The 17,363-nt window shown below is 42.6% G+C and overlaps 1 protein-coding gene across 1 annotated transcript; it reads right to left on the reverse strand.

Moving 5' to 3' along the window:
* On the reverse strand, positions 1-16,918 carry LOC138963220 (protein arginine N-methyltransferase 3-like). The gene is made up of 11 exons (XM_070335279.1): positions 16,633-16,918; positions 15,944-16,055; positions 15,255-15,483; positions 13,284-13,464; positions 12,670-12,857; positions 11,843-11,915; positions 5,546-5,651; positions 4,537-4,724; positions 3,148-3,285; positions 2,612-2,699; positions 1-973 (listed from the first exon to the last, which is right to left on the reverse strand). Exons 1-11 carry the CDS (start codon positions 16,915-16,917, stop codon positions 864-866), a joined length of 1,698 nt encoding a protein of 565 aa, XP_070191380.1. The 5' UTR covers position 16,918; the 3' UTR covers positions 1-863.
* Between the last annotated feature and the right edge of the window lie 445 nt (positions 16,919-17,363).

A 17,363-nucleotide genomic window follows, 5' to 3' on the forward strand; every position in this document is an offset into this window, starting at 1 on the left:
GTACCAGCTTGCTGTGTTCCCCTCTGTCTGGGTAGCCATGTGTTGTAGCAGCTTGCTATGTGTTCCTCTCTGTCTGGGTAGCCATGTGTTGTAGCAGCTTGCTGTGTGTTGTAGCAGCTTGCTGTGTGTTCCTCTCTGTCTGGGTAGCCATGTGTTGTACCAGCTTGCTATGTGTTCCTCTCTGTCTGGGTAGCCATGTGTTGTACCAGCTTGCTATGTGTTCCTCTCTGTCTTGGTAGCCATGTGTTGTACCAGCTTGCTGTGTGTTGTAGCAGCTTGCTATGTGTTCCTCTCTGTCTGGGTAGCCATGTGTTGTACCAGCTTGCTATGTGTTCCCCTCTGTCTGGGTAGCCATGTGTTGTACCAGCTTGCTATGTGTTCCTCTCTGTCTGGGTAGCTATGTGTTGTACCAGCTTGCTATGTGTTCCCCTCTGTCTGGGTAGCCATGTGTTGTACCAGCTTGCTATGTGTTCCCCTCTGTCTGGGTAGCCATGTGTTGTACCAGCTTGCTATGTGTTGTACCAGCTTGCTATGTGTTCCCCTCTGTCTGGGTAGCCATGTGTTGTACCAGCTTGCTATGTGTTCCTCTCTGTCTGGGTAGCCATGTGTTGTACCAGCTTGCTATGTGTTCCTCTCTGTCTGGGTAGCCATGTGTTGTACCAGCTTGCTATGTGTTGTACCAGCTTGCTATGTGTTCCCCTCTGTCTGGGTAGCCATGTGTTGTACCAGCTAGCTATGTGTTGTACCAGCTTGCTATGTGTTCCCCTCTGTTTGGGTAGCCATGTGTTGTACCAGCTTGCTATGTGTTCCTCTCTGTCTGGGTAGCCATGTGTTGTACCAGCTTGCTGTGTGTTCCCCTCTGTCTAGTCCATGTAGAAGTCCTGTGTCGTTCCATCCAGAGTGATTCGAATGTCCAAGCTGCGAGGGTCTTTCTTGTTCTTCTTCACTGCTATACTGCCGTCTAGTTTTGAACCTGTGGAACACACAATAATAACATGAGAAACAAACAATGCATTTGGCTGTAAAGTTTGAGATAACGCTACATCAAATATATCAAGACTGTTCAGCTGAGTCCAGTTTGTCCTTTTTCTGAATGGCAATCCTTGTTACGCTCCAAAGGAAAACCCCATGCGGTGAATTGATTTGGGGCTGAAGGGAAAAGCCTACCTGTTGTGACCTCTACTTCCACTCAAAATGAAAAAATGTATGCAGTTAAGTGAATGGGCTAAAGGAAAAAGCCTACCTGTTGTGACCTCTACTTCCACTCAAAATGAAAAAATGTATGCAGTTAAGTGAATGGGCTAAAGGGAAAAGCCTACCTGTTGTGACCTCTACTTCCACTCAAAATGAAAAAATGTATGCAGTTAAGTGAATGGGCTAAAGGGAAAAGCCTACCTGTTGTGACCTCTACTTCCACTCAAAATGAAAAAATGTATGCAGTTAAGTGAATGGGCTAAAGGGAAAAGCCTACCTGTTGTGACCTCTACTTCCACTCAAAATGAAAAAATGTATGCAGTTAAGTGAATGGGCTAAAGGAAAAAGCCTACCTTTTTTTACCTCTACTTCCACTCAAAATGAAAAAATGTATGCAGTTAAGTGAATGGGCTGAAGGAAAAAGCCTACCTGTTGTGACCTCTACTTCCACTCAAAATGAAAAAATGTATGCAGTTAAGTGAATGGGCTAAAGGGAAAAGCCTACCTGTTGTGACCTCTACTTCCACTCAAAATGAAAAAATGTATGCAGTTAAGTGAATGGGCTAAAGGGAAAAGCCTACCTGTTGTGACCTCTACTTCCACTCAAAATGAAAAAATGTATGCAGTTAAGTGAATGGGCTAAAGGAAAAAGCCTACCTTTTTTTACCTCTACTTCCACTCAAAATGAAAAAATGTATGCAGTTAAGTGAATGGGCTGAAGGAAAAAGCCTACCTGTTGTGACCTCTACTTCCACTCAAAATGAAAAAATGTATGCAGTTAAGTGAATGGGCTAAAGGGAAAAGCCTACCTGTTGTGACCTCTACTTCCACTCAAAATGAAAAAATGTATGCAGTTAAGTGAATGGGCTAAAGGGAAAAGCCTACCTGTTGTGACCTCTACTTCCACTCAAAATGAAAAAATGTATGCAGTTAAGTGAATGGGCTAAAGGGAAAAGCCTACCTGTTGTGACCTCTACTTCCACTCAAAATGAAAAAATGTATGCAGTTAAGTGAATGGGCTAAAGGGAAAAGCCTACCTGTTGTGACCTCTACTTCCACTCAAAATGAAAAAATGTATGCAGTTAAGTGAATGGGCTAAAGGAAAAAGCCTACCTTTTTTTACCTCTACTTCCACTCAAAATGAAAAAATGTATGCAGTTAAGTGAATGGGCTAAAGGGAAAAGCCTACCTGTTGTGACCTCTACTTCCACTCAAAATGAAAAAATGTATGCAGTTAAGTGAATGGGCTAAAGGGAAAAGCCTACCTGTTGTGACCTCTACTTCCACTCAAAATGAAAAAATGTATGCAGTTAAGTGAATGGGCTAAAGGGAAAAGCCTACCTGTTGTGACCTCTACTTCCACTCAAAATGAAAAAATGTATGCAGTTAAGTGAATGGGCTAAAGGGAAAAGCCTACCTTTTTTGACTTCCAAGGGCGTCTTCAGTAGAAACTGGGTCTGTTTCCAGTGAGTACTAGTGCTGTTTGGTCCTGTACTGAAATGAATCTGGAAAAACAACAAAAACTGTAAGACTTACTGGCAGACATTTCACACTGAATCTTCCTCTCCAATGAAGCTTCCTTTTCTTCTCCCCTACAAACAGCAGAGGAACCTAAATTCGTTTGACGTTTTTGGTACCAAGTTCACCTCCAAGTGTAGGGCTAAGATCTGTGCTTTCTGCCCTCCAAAAGACAGAGAAAATCTAGTTCCTCCCAGAGCCTGCATTGTCCCCCCTTGTCAGCAATGCTGTAGACCAGACAAGACTGTCTGTTGCTGGAGAATAGCTCTTTCTAATTAAAAACAACAACAACACATACTACAATAATAATAATGAACAGTTATTAATCGCCACTTCTCACAAGAGCTCATGGCGATGTACAATAGCCCCAAAACACACACACCTCACACACACAAAATGAAAACTGAACCAAAAAACGAACAGAAAATAGTTCACCTTTTTGGAGCATCCTGCCTCAAAGCCAATGTCAAAGTAGCCCACCAGGCCATGAAGAACTGCGTCTTTGCAACACGTCAAGCTAAAGGACGCAGCAAAGTCCACGTCTGTGAGACTGCACGTATCCACGTCTAATTCCTGAGGAGCAAACAGAAATAACAGCCCTCATCACCATCAAGTGAAAGACCTGCATCTGCATCTAGAATATATTCTGTTTGCATCTGTTTCTGTTTGCATCAATTGTTTGAGTGAGGTAGAATAAATTCTTGATTTTGAAGGGAGCATACTTTGGAGGAGTACCTGAAAATGTTTGGTTTGGCTACATATTTACCTAACAGTTATCAAAGTCTAAAGCACAAACTGCACATTATGACACAACATTTTTTTTAAATAAACTTCAATATCAGATTTGTCCAGCATTACCCACAAAGGCACCATGATCGTGCTTCAGGAAATTTCTTCTGAGCATTGTCTTCACATCACGAATGTGGTGATGTGCTTTGTTATCTCCCTTGCTACATTCAAACATAAACCCAATATCCCTGCCTCCAGACCTTCCACATTCCATGAGAATTTCAGGGAGCTCATTTGTTCAGGCTATCAAAGAAACAGAGAAACTAAAGGAAGAAAGCGCTCTCCTGGCACCAGAGAGAATCATTACAAGCATTGGAATGAACAAGCGACTCGCATCCTGAGGATGCTGAGGATGCAAGTCCTTCTTCATTCCAATGCTTGTTATTCTCTCTGGTGCCAGGAGATTGGTTCGGCATATCAATTTCTCACCTAATCTACTGCACATGTCACATGCATTTAGATCACTTACTTCCCTTTGTTCACCAGGTCTTCAAACAGCGATCGGCCTCCTTTCTTTAACATGATCACACAAACAGTTCACTGAGCCTGAGTAAGACCCCACAGCCTTCAACAGCTCTAACAGTGCCTCTCTACCACCCTACCCTCCTTCAAATTCTGCACATAGCTACACACACTGACCTTTATGACACAGCTCTAATAGTGCCTCTCTACCACCCTACCCTCCTTCAAATTGTGCACATAGCTACACACACTGACCTTTATGACACAGCTCTAATAGTGCCTCTCTACCACCCTACCCTCCTTCAAATTGTGCACATAGCTACACACACACTGACCTTTATGACACAGCTCTAATAGTGCCTCTCTACCACCCTACCCTCCTTCAAATTGTGCACATAACTACACACACACTGACCTTTATGACACAGCTCTAATAGTGCCTCTCTACCACCCTACCCTCCTTCAAATTGTGCTCATAGCTACACACACACTGACCTTTATGACACAGCTCTAATAGTGCCTCTCTACCACCCTACCCTCCTTCAAATTCTGCACATAACTACACACACTGACCTTGATGACACAGGGGTTAGTGATGACCTTGTCCTTTCCAGTGATGTCCACGCCTGTCTGACTCACCACCTCACTTTTCATGCACGACATTTTGAAGCCGTACACGTCATCCCAGAAATCTACAATCTTCGCCCGGAGCGCAGCGTCCGTGAATCCCGCCAACCATATAGAACACTTGTCTGGATACACTGCAAACATAACAAAAATCTCAGTATCATTTGGTGAATACAACTAAAAAATTACACAGTGGATACCTGTTATTTAGGATCTCTTCACCTCTTAACCCAAGAGGGTGTTAATTCAAGAAATGTTAATAATTTCATTTTTGTGTGATATCATGATACTCTTTGTCATCTCACTTTGCGTTGTGTTGGGTTGATAAGCGCTTAAGGACAATCACACATTTTGCTGGTCTCCAAAGCTACCCTCTAACCAGGGCTCTCACCACACAGTGTATATTGTCCCTGATAAACAAAGTCAGTTGAGCTTCTTGATAACCAGACAGAGTACCTAACTATTAACGCATGCTGCAAACACAAAGAAAAATAACAGCACTCTAAAGAATGTAAAAGTTAAATAACAATGACCAACATTATTGCCAGACAGTGCATCAATCAGATGAACATGTAGTGGGGCCTCCTTCAACTAAAAATTTCTGGGGTAAATAGTCCCTTGGGGTAAATAGTCCCTTGGGGTAAATAGTCCCTTGGGGTAAATAGTCCCTTGGGGTAAATAGTCCCTTGGGGTAAATAGTCCCTTGTTGAAATTGTACAGACATTATTTTGTTGTGTATTGTTCTTCAAACTGAGAAGTACACTATAGCCTCCCTGGTAAACTGTACAAAAAAAGTTTTTTTAATTGAAAAGCAGTCTTAAAATACAGAGTGAGCTAAAGCATGCAATGTGTCAGAATATCTTGAGTATAAGAAACAATGAGAGTAAAGCAGCTACATGTATAACTTTTGACAGCTGAAATCATAGCACACCAGGTTAATATAATGTGCTGTTACCGTGGCCACCCGGTGCAAGATGCTGGTTCCTGGCGACAACCACCGTGTCCAGCATGGACTCAAACAGGAGGAAATAACCCATCCACTCTGAGATGATCACGTCAACCTGGGGCAAAAACACACACTTATATTGAAGGAAGAAAAACAAAAAAAAATGAAAGAAAGAAAGAAAAAATAGAAGATAGAAAAGCTGAGAGAAAAAAACCTAGAAAGACTGAGTTTGAGAGAAAGAAAGAGAGAAAAAAAGAAGATATGGCAGGTTTCACGGTAATCAGACTCTTTGATGTGTGTAAACTTTGCCTTCAAATTACTTGCTTACTGTGTTGATTTTCATCATTTTTTCTGCTTGGCATGAGTAAGTATGGTATTTGCAATACAAAAAAATAAATAAAAGCTAAAATGTTTGTGTTTGAGCAATTATTTGAGCGCGTTTTTCGAAGCGAACGTGTGAATCCTGACAGACACCATTTCCTTCTGTCACATGACCCCATCTCAAAGTGTGATTCAACAGACACAAAAATAACACACAAAACTTATGATAATGGGGTTATTAATTTAATTAATACACAAGGTTAGTCTCTGACTAGAGAAAATAGGGAAACAATATCAAATGGGAGCATAAAACCGTTTCTGGAAAAATTTTCAATCACCACCGAAAGTGTCTGTCAGTAAAAAAAACACGTGCTTTGTTTGCAAAGCAAAGCCTAATTTTACACATCGCGTGCTTTTGTCTGTTATTCTTGCTTGTGAACATCATTTTATTGATGTTCTTCACTAAAAAGCAGGTGTATCATCAACAGTATCACAAAATCGCAAAGAATGAACATTTTTGTTGTGATCCGACCGGTGTCTGTAGACTGAATCACACGTTCGGCAAACTTCGTTTTTAACGGAAATAACTGAGCCTTTAATCGGAAACGACGTTTCAACCGCTTCATATCGTCTGCAGGAAGAAAAAGAGGAATGCGATACCCAGTGAGTAAAACATTTAATCGTTTTTAGTGCCTTTTGATCAAGTTTTGTTGCGTCTGTCAGCAACGTTCGTCAACCCAACGTTCGGCACAGCGACGCACGCATACGGATTTGCAGCGTTTGCATTCGGAAAGTGAGGGATTTGTGAGTTCGTTTGCATAATTTCAATCGCTAGTAGGTTTTCCCTTCGTCTCCCATTCTTGTGTGTACATGTTATTGGCATTTCATCCCAGCGAAGCTGGAGGTATCCTGTGAACGCTATACTGTAATCGACTTGAGAAATGTGCATACCGAATAATACATGATAAAGAAGGATTCTTTGTGCCCGGCTACGTGCTACAGGTGGAGATGGAAGTTCACCAAAAATTGGGACCATACTAACAAAAATACGGTGGGTGCAATAGTCGCCCCCATTTTTTCAGCAAACGCCACCCAAAGCCGTTTTGGACGGGTAGAAATTCCGTAGTTTCCAAGTCTATGGATAAAGCTCGCGTAAGAAGAATACGTCACGGTCGAAAGTCTTTGACGTCAATTAATGCATCATGACGTCATGCCTCCCTGACGTCTTTCTCTCTCGCGCAGTGTGTGTGTTTGTGTTCATTTTGTGCACATGTGTTAGTGTTACTGTTTGTGTGTGTGTGTGTGTGTGTGTGTGTGTGTGTGTGTGTGTGTGTGTGTGTGTGTGTGTGTGTGTGTGTGTGCACGCGTGCGTGAGTCTGTACTCGTATGTGTGTGTGTCAGTGTGTGTGTGTGTGTTTATGTGTGTGTGTCAGTGTGTGTGTGTGTGTGTGCGCACGCGTGCATGAGTCTGTACTCGTGTGTGTGTAAATGTGTGTGTGGGTATAAGTGTATGTGTGTGCGTGTATGTGTGTTTGTTTGTAAAGGTGTGTATGTCCGTCTGTCCATAATGCGTATGGGTGTGTGTTTTGTGTGTATGAAGTTTTTTGTGAGAGTGAGTGAGTGCGTGTTAGTGAGTGTGTGCATGTGTGTGTGTGTGACTTGGGGGGTGTGTGTGTGTGTGTGTGTGTGTGTGTGTGTGTGTGTGGGTGTGTGTGTGTGTTTGAGAGAGAGAGAGTGTGTGAATGTGTGTGTGCATGAGTTTGTGTGTATGTTTGTGTGTGTATGAGTGTGTATCTGTGTTTGTTTGTAAAGGTGTGTGTGTCCGACTGTCTATGTGCGTATTTGTTTGTGCGTATGTACAGTGTGTGTGTGTGTGTGTGTGTGTGTGTGTGTGTGTGTGTGTGTGTGTGTCTGTTTGTATAAGAGAGAAAGAGAGAGAGAAAGAGAGAGAGAGTGGGTGGGTGTGTGTATGTGTGTGTGTGCGTAAGTGTATGTGTGTGTGTATGTGTGTTTGTTTGTAAAGGTGTTTATGTCCGTCTGTCTATATGTGCGTATGGGGGTGTGTTTTGTGTGTATGAAGTGTGTGTGAGAGAGTGAGTGAGTGAGTGTGTATGTGTGTACGTGTGTGACTTGGGGTGTGTGTGTGTGTGAGTGCGTGTGTGTGTGTGTGTGTGTGTGTGTGTGTGTGTGTGTGTGTGTGTGTGTGTGTGTGTTCGTGTGTGTGTGTGTGTTTGAGAGAGAAAGAGAGAGAGTAAGAGAGAGGTTTGTCTTTCGCTGGGGTATGCAGTGCCTTGGCGTTGCACATCTACTTAATTGTGTAAATTGAAAGTTTGTGAGTAACAGTAGTAAAATCTGTCGAACGTTGGCAACGCTGACAGACGGAAATATCGAACGTTGCCTTCAATGACAGACTGGCTTGGCGATCGTACTTTCGATTCGTAGGAACACAATATATAGAGACAACAATGTGCGCTGGTTACCACAACGGTCATGAACCGGTGTAACACAAAATTTTTACTCCACGAAAAATTGACTCGGACGGAGTAAACTTCCAGTAAAAATCTTGTACGAAAAAAGAACTCACAAGGAACTAAATTTTTACTCCCCAAATATTTACTCCCAGTAAACATCTCGTACGAGAAACTTAGGGCCTACTCCTTCGTTTATAATTCGCGCAATATCCCATTTACGTGCAATCCCGTTTTGCCGCCGTCCCATTTTGGCGACATTTAACAAGCCAAGCGTCATTTTACTCCCGCATCCCATTTTGGCGCAATCCCGTTTCGCCGCTATCCCATTTTTTTGAATTTTTTTTTTCTTTTTACATTTAGTCAAGTTTTGACTACAGTGGAGTCCAGCTATAACGAACCTGGGTATAACGAAATCCCGCTTTTAACGAACTGCCATTGATTTCCCGGCAGACAGCCTTCTATTTCTTACTTGTTACTTTCCGACTACAACGAACCTTTTGAACTCATTTGCATAACGAACCCCTCTTATAACAAACACGTTTTCATCGCCCCAGAGCCGTTTTGTCTCTAAAAGTCACAAGGCTACAACGAACTGATGTCAATAATTGTCTCCAAAGACAAAAATACACAAACACAAGTGCACATCGCGTGATGAGCGAACTCTGAACAAACCGCGGGAGGTGCACGGAACAGCCACAGCCACTGTGTTTTCACTATTCCAATCAGCTGCTAAGCTATGACTGTGCTCAGTACACACCAGTACACATCGGGCACAAACACGTTTTCATCGCCCCAGAGCCGCTTTGTCTCTAAAAGTCACAAGGCTACAACGATCTGCGATCTGCGTGTGCGGCGAGATCACAGGGCAGCTGGGTGGCCTTGTTTATAGACACTCAGCGACCTTCTTCCCAGGGGTCATTGACCTAGTTTTAGCTATGAGAGGTGGTTCTCCTTTCATATATGGCTGGGGGAAGGGAGAGAGAGAGAGGGGGGTAGCTGGCTAAACTCAGTGGGGTGTCTGGTGTCACTGTCAGCAGGAAGATCATTGGAGAGAAATAGAGAGGTGCACTCTTCCACACAGTTTCCAAGCATAAGTTGTCACGGCTTTAGGGTAGGCAGCGAGGGAGAGTGAGAGCGGTGTTGTGTTTAGTGTATTTCCGACTGAAGAGTGAAAAGTCACTGCCACAAGATCGGCATGCAGTCAATAAAGCCAGACAAAAAGAAAATAAATAACTTGATTATGACATGCAGCTCTATGCTGCTTTTTATTCAAACTGGTTTTCAAGGTTATTCTCGCAAAGCATCTGCACATGTGCCTCTGTGCTGTGTTTGTGTGGCTGCTTTCGTATGTCAGTGCATGGTGAGTGCGGTCACTGCCTTGAGGATTTATTTTATCTCTTCTTTTCAACACCATTCATACAAATCATTTTTTACAGAACGTTTAAAGAAATATTAGGAGTTTGTTGTTATTGTTTAGTAGCCACAAGAAGTGGTTAGCATAGACTCAATCCTGTTGTTTGTGTGTCTCTGTGTGAGTGTATGGGGGAGGGGGTGGTGTGGTCACCCCTCTCGTGAGGTTGAAAACTCTACAGCGAATTACTGATATAACGAACTAAAATGCATCTCCCTTGAGATTCGTTGTACCCGGACTCCACTGTAAATGTTTAACATAGAGGGGGAATCGAGACGAGGGTCGTGGTGTATGTGTGTCTGTGTGTGTGTGTGTGAGTGTGTGTGTGTGTGTGTGTGCGTGTGTGTGTGTAGAGCGATTGAGAGTAAACTACTGGACCGATCTTTATGAAATTTGACATGAGAGTTACTGGGTATGATATCCCCGGACGTTTTTTTCAGTTTTTCGATAAATGTCTTTCATGACGTCATATCCGGCTTTTTTTTTAAAAGTTGAGGCGGCACTGTCACACCCTCATTTTTCAATCAAATTGATTGAAATTTTGGCCAAGCAATCTTCGACAAAGGCCGGACTTCGGTATTGCATTTCAGCTTGGTGGCGTAAATATTAGTTTATGACTTTGGTCATTAAAAATCTGAAAATTGTAATTAAAATTATTTTTTTATAAAACGATCTAAATGTACGTTCATCTTATTCTTCATCATTTTCTGATTCCAAAAACATATAAATATGTTATATTCGGATTAAAAACAAGGTCTGAAAATTAAAAATATAAAAATTATTATCAAAATCAATGGACGTCTACCCACGACACGCCACTGGATGCCGCGTGGTGCCAGTCGTGAAAACCAGGTTCTTTGTCCTACAGTGAGACATTCAAGTTGGGGACTTTGTGACCGCTGACTTTGTCAGCATGGATGGAAAGGTGGAGAGATACAGGGCGGTGATCATCCCCAAGTCAACCCATTTCCCCGATGGGCCAGATCGAGAGGAGATCTGTGTGAAGTGTTTGCGCGCAAAAGACAATGGGAGATACTATGTCTTTCCTAATGTTGATGACATTTCATGCTTGCCAATGGCTCAGATAAAAAAAAATCCCACCAACGAACCATGAACAACAGGGGGGATTACTATTTTGACATGTGACCAAGCCTCATTTGAGCGTTCACAGTGTTACCTGAGAATAGCACACCCCCTTGAATTGGGACCAAAGAAAAAGCGTTGTATATATGCATTTTTGAATGCTTTTCTAAAGTCATAAGTTCATTTGTGAAAAAAATAAATTTTTAGGGATTGTTTTGCTGAATGCATGCAGTTAAGAAATTGACCCCGTTTTCAAATTTAGGGGGTAGGGTTGCCCCATAGCCCACGTATGTCTGTGTGACTGTGTCAAATATCAATCTACTTTGCGTACAAACTGTATAGATGTTTGTTTTTCGATTTTAGAATGATTTCTTAAGCTGGTTAGAACTTCTGAGGTCTACAGGAAACGATAAAGATAAAAAATGTACAAAATATAAGTAGCGTCCTTCATCTTACCATTGTTCTGATCAATACTGTCCCTTTATTTGCAAGTTAACCATTTTTATTAATGTGTTCAAGGAGTATGTTAAAATTATTATCAATGGTTGCTTTAAACAGCACCTTTGGGCAGTTATTATGCACTGAAGTTGTAAAAGCATGTTTTGGGGGTTTTAGGATATAGCGTCTTGGAACGCCAATCATCTTGGAAATACGAATGTTCATATAATTTTTTTTACTGTTTTGGATAGATAAAAAGTTGAACTCTTGGTGCAAACTGTTTTTTGGCCCCTGTTTGACTATTTATTATTTTGGAATATTGTATCACTGCAATCCTCAATATCATGAAACGTGCCATATGGGTTTCTCATGTGACCAATTAAATAATGAGCACCTTGTATTTTGTTGTGTTTGAATGTACTGATTGTACCTTGAACAAAACTGCTTAATTATCATTCTGCTCTCATTCTTTCTCTCAATCCTCCCTCTCCCTCTCAAAGCATAAATGGTGAATGCCTACTAACTGCTGAAAAGAACTTTCCCTCTTCCAAAAGTCTGTCAAGTGTAGAAAGACAAGCTTACCTTGTCGTACGGTAATTTCACGTCTTCCATCCGTCCTTTCAGAAATGTGATCTGCTTGTCCAGGCCATTTTCTCTGTGAGAGCAAAATAACACCAAAGGTTCATACTTTCATTCTAATTAAATCATAGCCAAACTTGAAAAATGCACAAAATACTTTCCTTGTACCATAACGTTTGTAACTGGCATGGAGTATTTTACATCAAGTTTTTCCCTCTAATACTAATAGCTTAGTTGCTTTGTAAGCATCTAAAGCAGAATCTTGAAGAGCACTCAAGACAAATATTACGTGCCAGATAATAGACCAGAAATAACTCTGTTGGGTTTGCATGGGTAGTGAAAGAGTGAGAACCCTTGCTTTTAAAAAGACAAACATTGCACAGGCCAATCACTAGCGACAGGTGTGTCTGAAACACGTTGACAAGGAGCACGTGTGCATGTATTTGTCCCTGAAAAAGCAAGGGCATTTACTCTTTCACATCATTTCTCAGAGTCAACTTTGTGTGCAGACTCTCCTCGGTGTCCGAACACCCCCCCGTGTGTACACGCAAGCACAAGACCAAGTGTGCACGAAAAAGATCCTGTAATGCATGTCAGAGTTCGGTGGGTTATAGAAACACAAAAATACCCAGCATGCTTCCTCCGAAAGCGGCGTATGGCTGCCTAAATGGCGGGGTAAAAACGGTCATACACGTAAAAGCCATGGGAGTTTCAGCCCATGAACGAACAAACAAACAACCCACACAAGCCCGACAAGAGTCATTTTCGAACATTGTCTAACATTGTCTATTTCCTCCAAGAAGTTTCTGAGAACTATTCCTCCCTCTAACCTGGCAATATCCATGGCTCTGTAGATGATTTCTGATTGGTCCACGCTAATCACATGTTTAGCTCCAGCCTTTGCTGCAAACATGGACAGGATTCCTGTCCCACAGCCAATGTCAAGGACGATTTTGTCTCTGAACACCTCCGGGTTACCAAAGATAAAATCTCGGTAACTTTCACTGCGTACCTTGTCCTGTGGACAAAAGTAAGACTATGACAATTTGCTAGAAAAACATGGCTGATTTTAGACCTTGTCTCAAAGATACAAAAGCGTCATCAAAAGATCTAGTCTAAATCATACCTTCCATCAAAGAGGAAACAACTCAACAACAACAGCAACCAATACACACACACACACTAGCCTAATGATGCACATCAACATACAATACACACACACTAGCCCAATGATGCACATCAACATACAATACACACACACTAGCCTAATGATGCACATCAACATACAAAACACACACAGGCAAACTCATCTACACACATGCACGCACGTGCACGCATACACACACACACTTGCACACGCTACATGAGTTTGGTGTCCTAAGAATGGAGAAATCGGATATCTCTCTCACATCCACCCTCTCCCTCTTTCTCTCCCGGCGCACACCTGCAACATCTCAGCATGAATGGTGAAGTCAGCGTATGACGAGAAGTAAGCTTCATCCTCCGTGAGCGAGAGACGCTGAATTGCTCCCACAGAAGATTCACAGAAGTCATCACCGTCATGGTTGTTGCTATGACTACCCCACGCCGGACCATCAGCCCCTATCAGACGTTGTGCCTTATCCCTGCAAGCAGACAGATCATCACAAATTGATTTTTTATGAAAACTTATTCAGAAAGAAATACCCACAAACTGTTTCCAGTTGTTGAGATCTTCACTTAATCTGTACAGAGGTACCTGTGATGTAAGGCCCCTCTAATAAGAGCATCCACCCCTTTCAAAGGACACCTTCTGTTATCCCGTTGTTTGTTATCTCCACCAAAGTATACCTGTCATGATCGACAGGCCACCTGCAACGTAGGGACATTTTCTGCTGGTCCCAAGGGTAACAGGTATCACTGTACATCACACTCACTGCAAATTCACAAGGTAAAATGTGGCGAACACAGTCTGCATGCATTTCAAAATGAAGCTGACGATGCACACATACGTCAGGAGTCTTTGTATACCCCCTTAAGTGTGCACACTGTGTGGGCCGCAGTCCCTGTAAGGAAATGTTAATGTTGCTTCAATACTGCCATGAGGCGGCCTGCCTCTTTAAGCAAGAAAACATAGTGCTGCTCATTCCTTTTACACAACCACAAGCTTTACAGTGGAACCCCCCATTTAAGACTCCCTCCCTTTTAAGACCCTGTTTTCTCACACTTTCTGTTCATAAACCTCTACAAACTTAATCCTTTTCTCAGATTTTTGGAGTACTTAAAAAGAGGGGTACCGGAGGATGTTGACCATCTCCTGGGATCCATCTCCAGTTGTTTCACTGACATCAAGAACTGGATGACTGAGAACAAGTTGAAGCTGAACAGTGAGAAGACGGAGGCCCTTCTCGTTGGAACATGACAGAAGATTGCTTCCCTCACTGTGACCGACCTCCAGCTGGATGACGCGACTGTTCCATTCTCCCCTGCTAGCTGTCAAGAGCCTTGGCATCTTTCTCGACTCCACTCTCTCCATGCAGACACACATCTCCTTCATCATCAAGACCTGCTTTTTCCACCTACGACGCATCGCCTCCATCCGTCGCTACCTCACCCACGACGCCTGTGTCAAGCTGGTTGTCTCCCTCATCTTCAGTCGTCTGGACTACTGCAACTCCCTTCTGGCTGGCCTCCCCGCCTCATCCATTCATGGCCTACAACGAGTCCAGAACGCTGTTGCCAGGCTGACGTTGAGGAAGACGAAGCGAGACCACATCACCCCCCTACTTCGCTCCTTGCACTGGCTCCCTGTCAACACCCGAATCTCCTACAAACTGTCCACTCTGGTCTACAAGTGTCTCAACGAATCTGCTCCTTCAATCCTCCCTGGACCTGTACACCCAGCCCTCCGACCGTCCCCTTCGTTCTGCTGCTGACCCACTCCGCCTTCACATCCCTCGCTCGAAACTCGCATCTGCTGGTCAGCGTGCATTTCCCTCCGCAGGCCCCTCCGTCTGGAACTCCCTGCCGCTTGAGCTTCGCCAGAGCCCCTCTCTTGACGCGTTCAAGAGTAGGTTGAAGACTCAGTTCTTCCCGTAGCTGGCTGCGACTTTCATGTTCGACGTGATGTGTTGTGCCCCAAAAGACATTCTTGTGCTGTGCTCTGTGAGAGGTGTTTTCTTTGAGTTTAATATTATTTTGTTTGGACCTAGCTATTGATGTGTACATTGTTGTTAAACAGTTGTTTGTTGTATGTTTATCAGGGTTTGCTAGTGTGTGATAGGGTTCGTGTCCGTCTGTAGATGTTAGTTTCTTTGTTAGTCCTGTGTTGACAACTCTTCGACAAGCGCTTAGAACTGTACCCACGGAATACGCGCTATATAAGCTTCATATTGATTGATTGATTGTATAAGAAAAATAAGCAAGTGTTCCGCACCTCATCTGGTTTAAGTCGCTGACTGCCCTGTCAAGGTTGGCCTCCAGAGCGGTGGCTCTGCTCTCTGCTTCGTACAGACGTTGCACCATGTATGCCTGCAGTTCCTCGGGCTTGAGTCCAGCGGCTTCTGGGCTCATGACAGCAGCAGCACCCGCTGTGCTGGGGGTTGCAGCAGGAAAGCCAGCCATTTCTGGCACTTCCCCAACTGAGCAGTCTTCTGATTCTATGTCTGAAAAACGTTTCAAATATTGAAATTCTTCAGTTATATATATATAAAGTACACATGTATTATGACCTATAGTCCTACAAAGAATAAGCTGCTTGCCAACAACATTAAAAAAAAAAGGCAGAAGATTACGTCAAAAAGAATTAAAAGAAAAAAACATTACAATGAGGAACACACATACATACATATACATGTATCACACACTCTCTCTCTCTCTCCCCCCCTCTCTCTCTCTCTCTCTCTCTCTCTCTCTCTCTCTCTCTCTCTCTCTCTCTCTCTCTCTCTCTCTCTCTCTCTCTCTCTCTCTCTCTCTCTCTCTCTCTCAAAATCCACATTTAAGAAAAATATACAGTATCTGACCAATTTGTTAATATGCTTTCCAATTCGTTTGTCCATTTGTGTTTGTCATTTCCAAGGTATTCCCTCTTAAAGACTCAAGTTCAAAACTGAATTTTGCTCGTACCATACTGCAGCAATAAATCCTCTGGGTCTGCTGGCATCATAAATCTGTCGTCCTCCCAAGGTGCCGGATCATTGCTGGGTTGTAAACTGCGAAGTGAGTCAGCTGTTGGGTGCTTAATCAAACAAAAAGAATCGTGAATCTCTGAACTAAAAATCATTTTTCTACGAGAAGCATTGGGATCAGCACAGCAAACAACCCAGCAACCAAATCAACCCTATCACAAAACCCTTTCTTACAATTATTTTTCAAAGGCTTATTTTAATAGTTCTCAATCCTTTTGGACAAAAGCTTCCATAGGGCTGCAGCAGTTCTGCTGTCAGGTTGCCTCAGGAAAAGAACACGGTGGTAGTGCTGCTAAGAGTAATGTTAATTTTGTTATGTATTTGTGCACTGACTAATGTATAATTCAGCTAGAGAATAGAAATTTTAATGATCAGGCCAAACAAATAAAATGTTTGTTAGTGATGAAAAGGTGCATGTACATTTTTCTTGACCAAAAATTGTGCGAGCTCTGTCTCCTGGATGTCAGAGAACAGAAACCAGACTTGTCATTTTTATTTATTAAAAGTTCTGGGATCGAGGAAAAATAGGGTCGGTCAGGGAATTGGAAACATTGAATTAATTTGTTTGTTCTTGGCCTCAGCCAACAGGACTTAAACTTATCTGCAGTATTATTGAATGAACCTTACCTGCGTTCTGATGAAGTTGATCATTTTGATGTACCCAACACAGTCCACTGACCATCGGCCACAGAAGGAGGGAATGTTGAAGGAATGGTCACTGCCACAGTGAGCAAACACTTCTTTTGCCGAGTTTAAGATTCTGTCGCAGAACAAGCACTTGACCGGTCCAAGAAGCAAGTCATCGTTTCCATCGCCAATGTCATCATCATCATCCTCGTCCCATCCCATTCCTGTCACAACCACATCTTCTTCCTCCTCCATATCAGCATCAACAAGATCCGGAACATCCATTTCACCTAAAATGAACATAAAGTGAGAATTTGAAAAAAAGCAGCACCAAGTCTAAAGAGACTTTCATTTAGGTGTGCGAATAACATACCTAAACATATGAACATTATATAACTAAAATATAAGTACCAGTCTCGAATATTTATCTTCTTAACTTTGTCAAGTATTTTAGTCAAACTTTACAAGCACAACATTTATGGGAGTTTCTCCTTTCCTGTGTCCAGTTCACATTGTAACAGTTAACACACACAACACAGCGTGCACACACACACACACACACACACACACACACTCAAACACACAGTGACACACACACACTGGACGGACGGCAGTGTAATGCAGAAAACATATGTTGTCTTTCGTGCAAAAACATGTATAGAATGTCGAATGGCTACTTTTCCGTCTCATGACAAAATCTGCCTGCATTTCAGCTTGGGAATATCGAGCTT

Source organism: Littorina saxatilis, linkage group LG3, assembly GCF_037325665.1.
Source record: "Littorina saxatilis isolate snail1 linkage group LG3, US_GU_Lsax_2.0, whole genome shotgun sequence".
Taxonomy (NCBI): Eukaryota; Metazoa; Mollusca; class Gastropoda; order Littorinimorpha; family Littorinidae; genus Littorina; species Littorina saxatilis.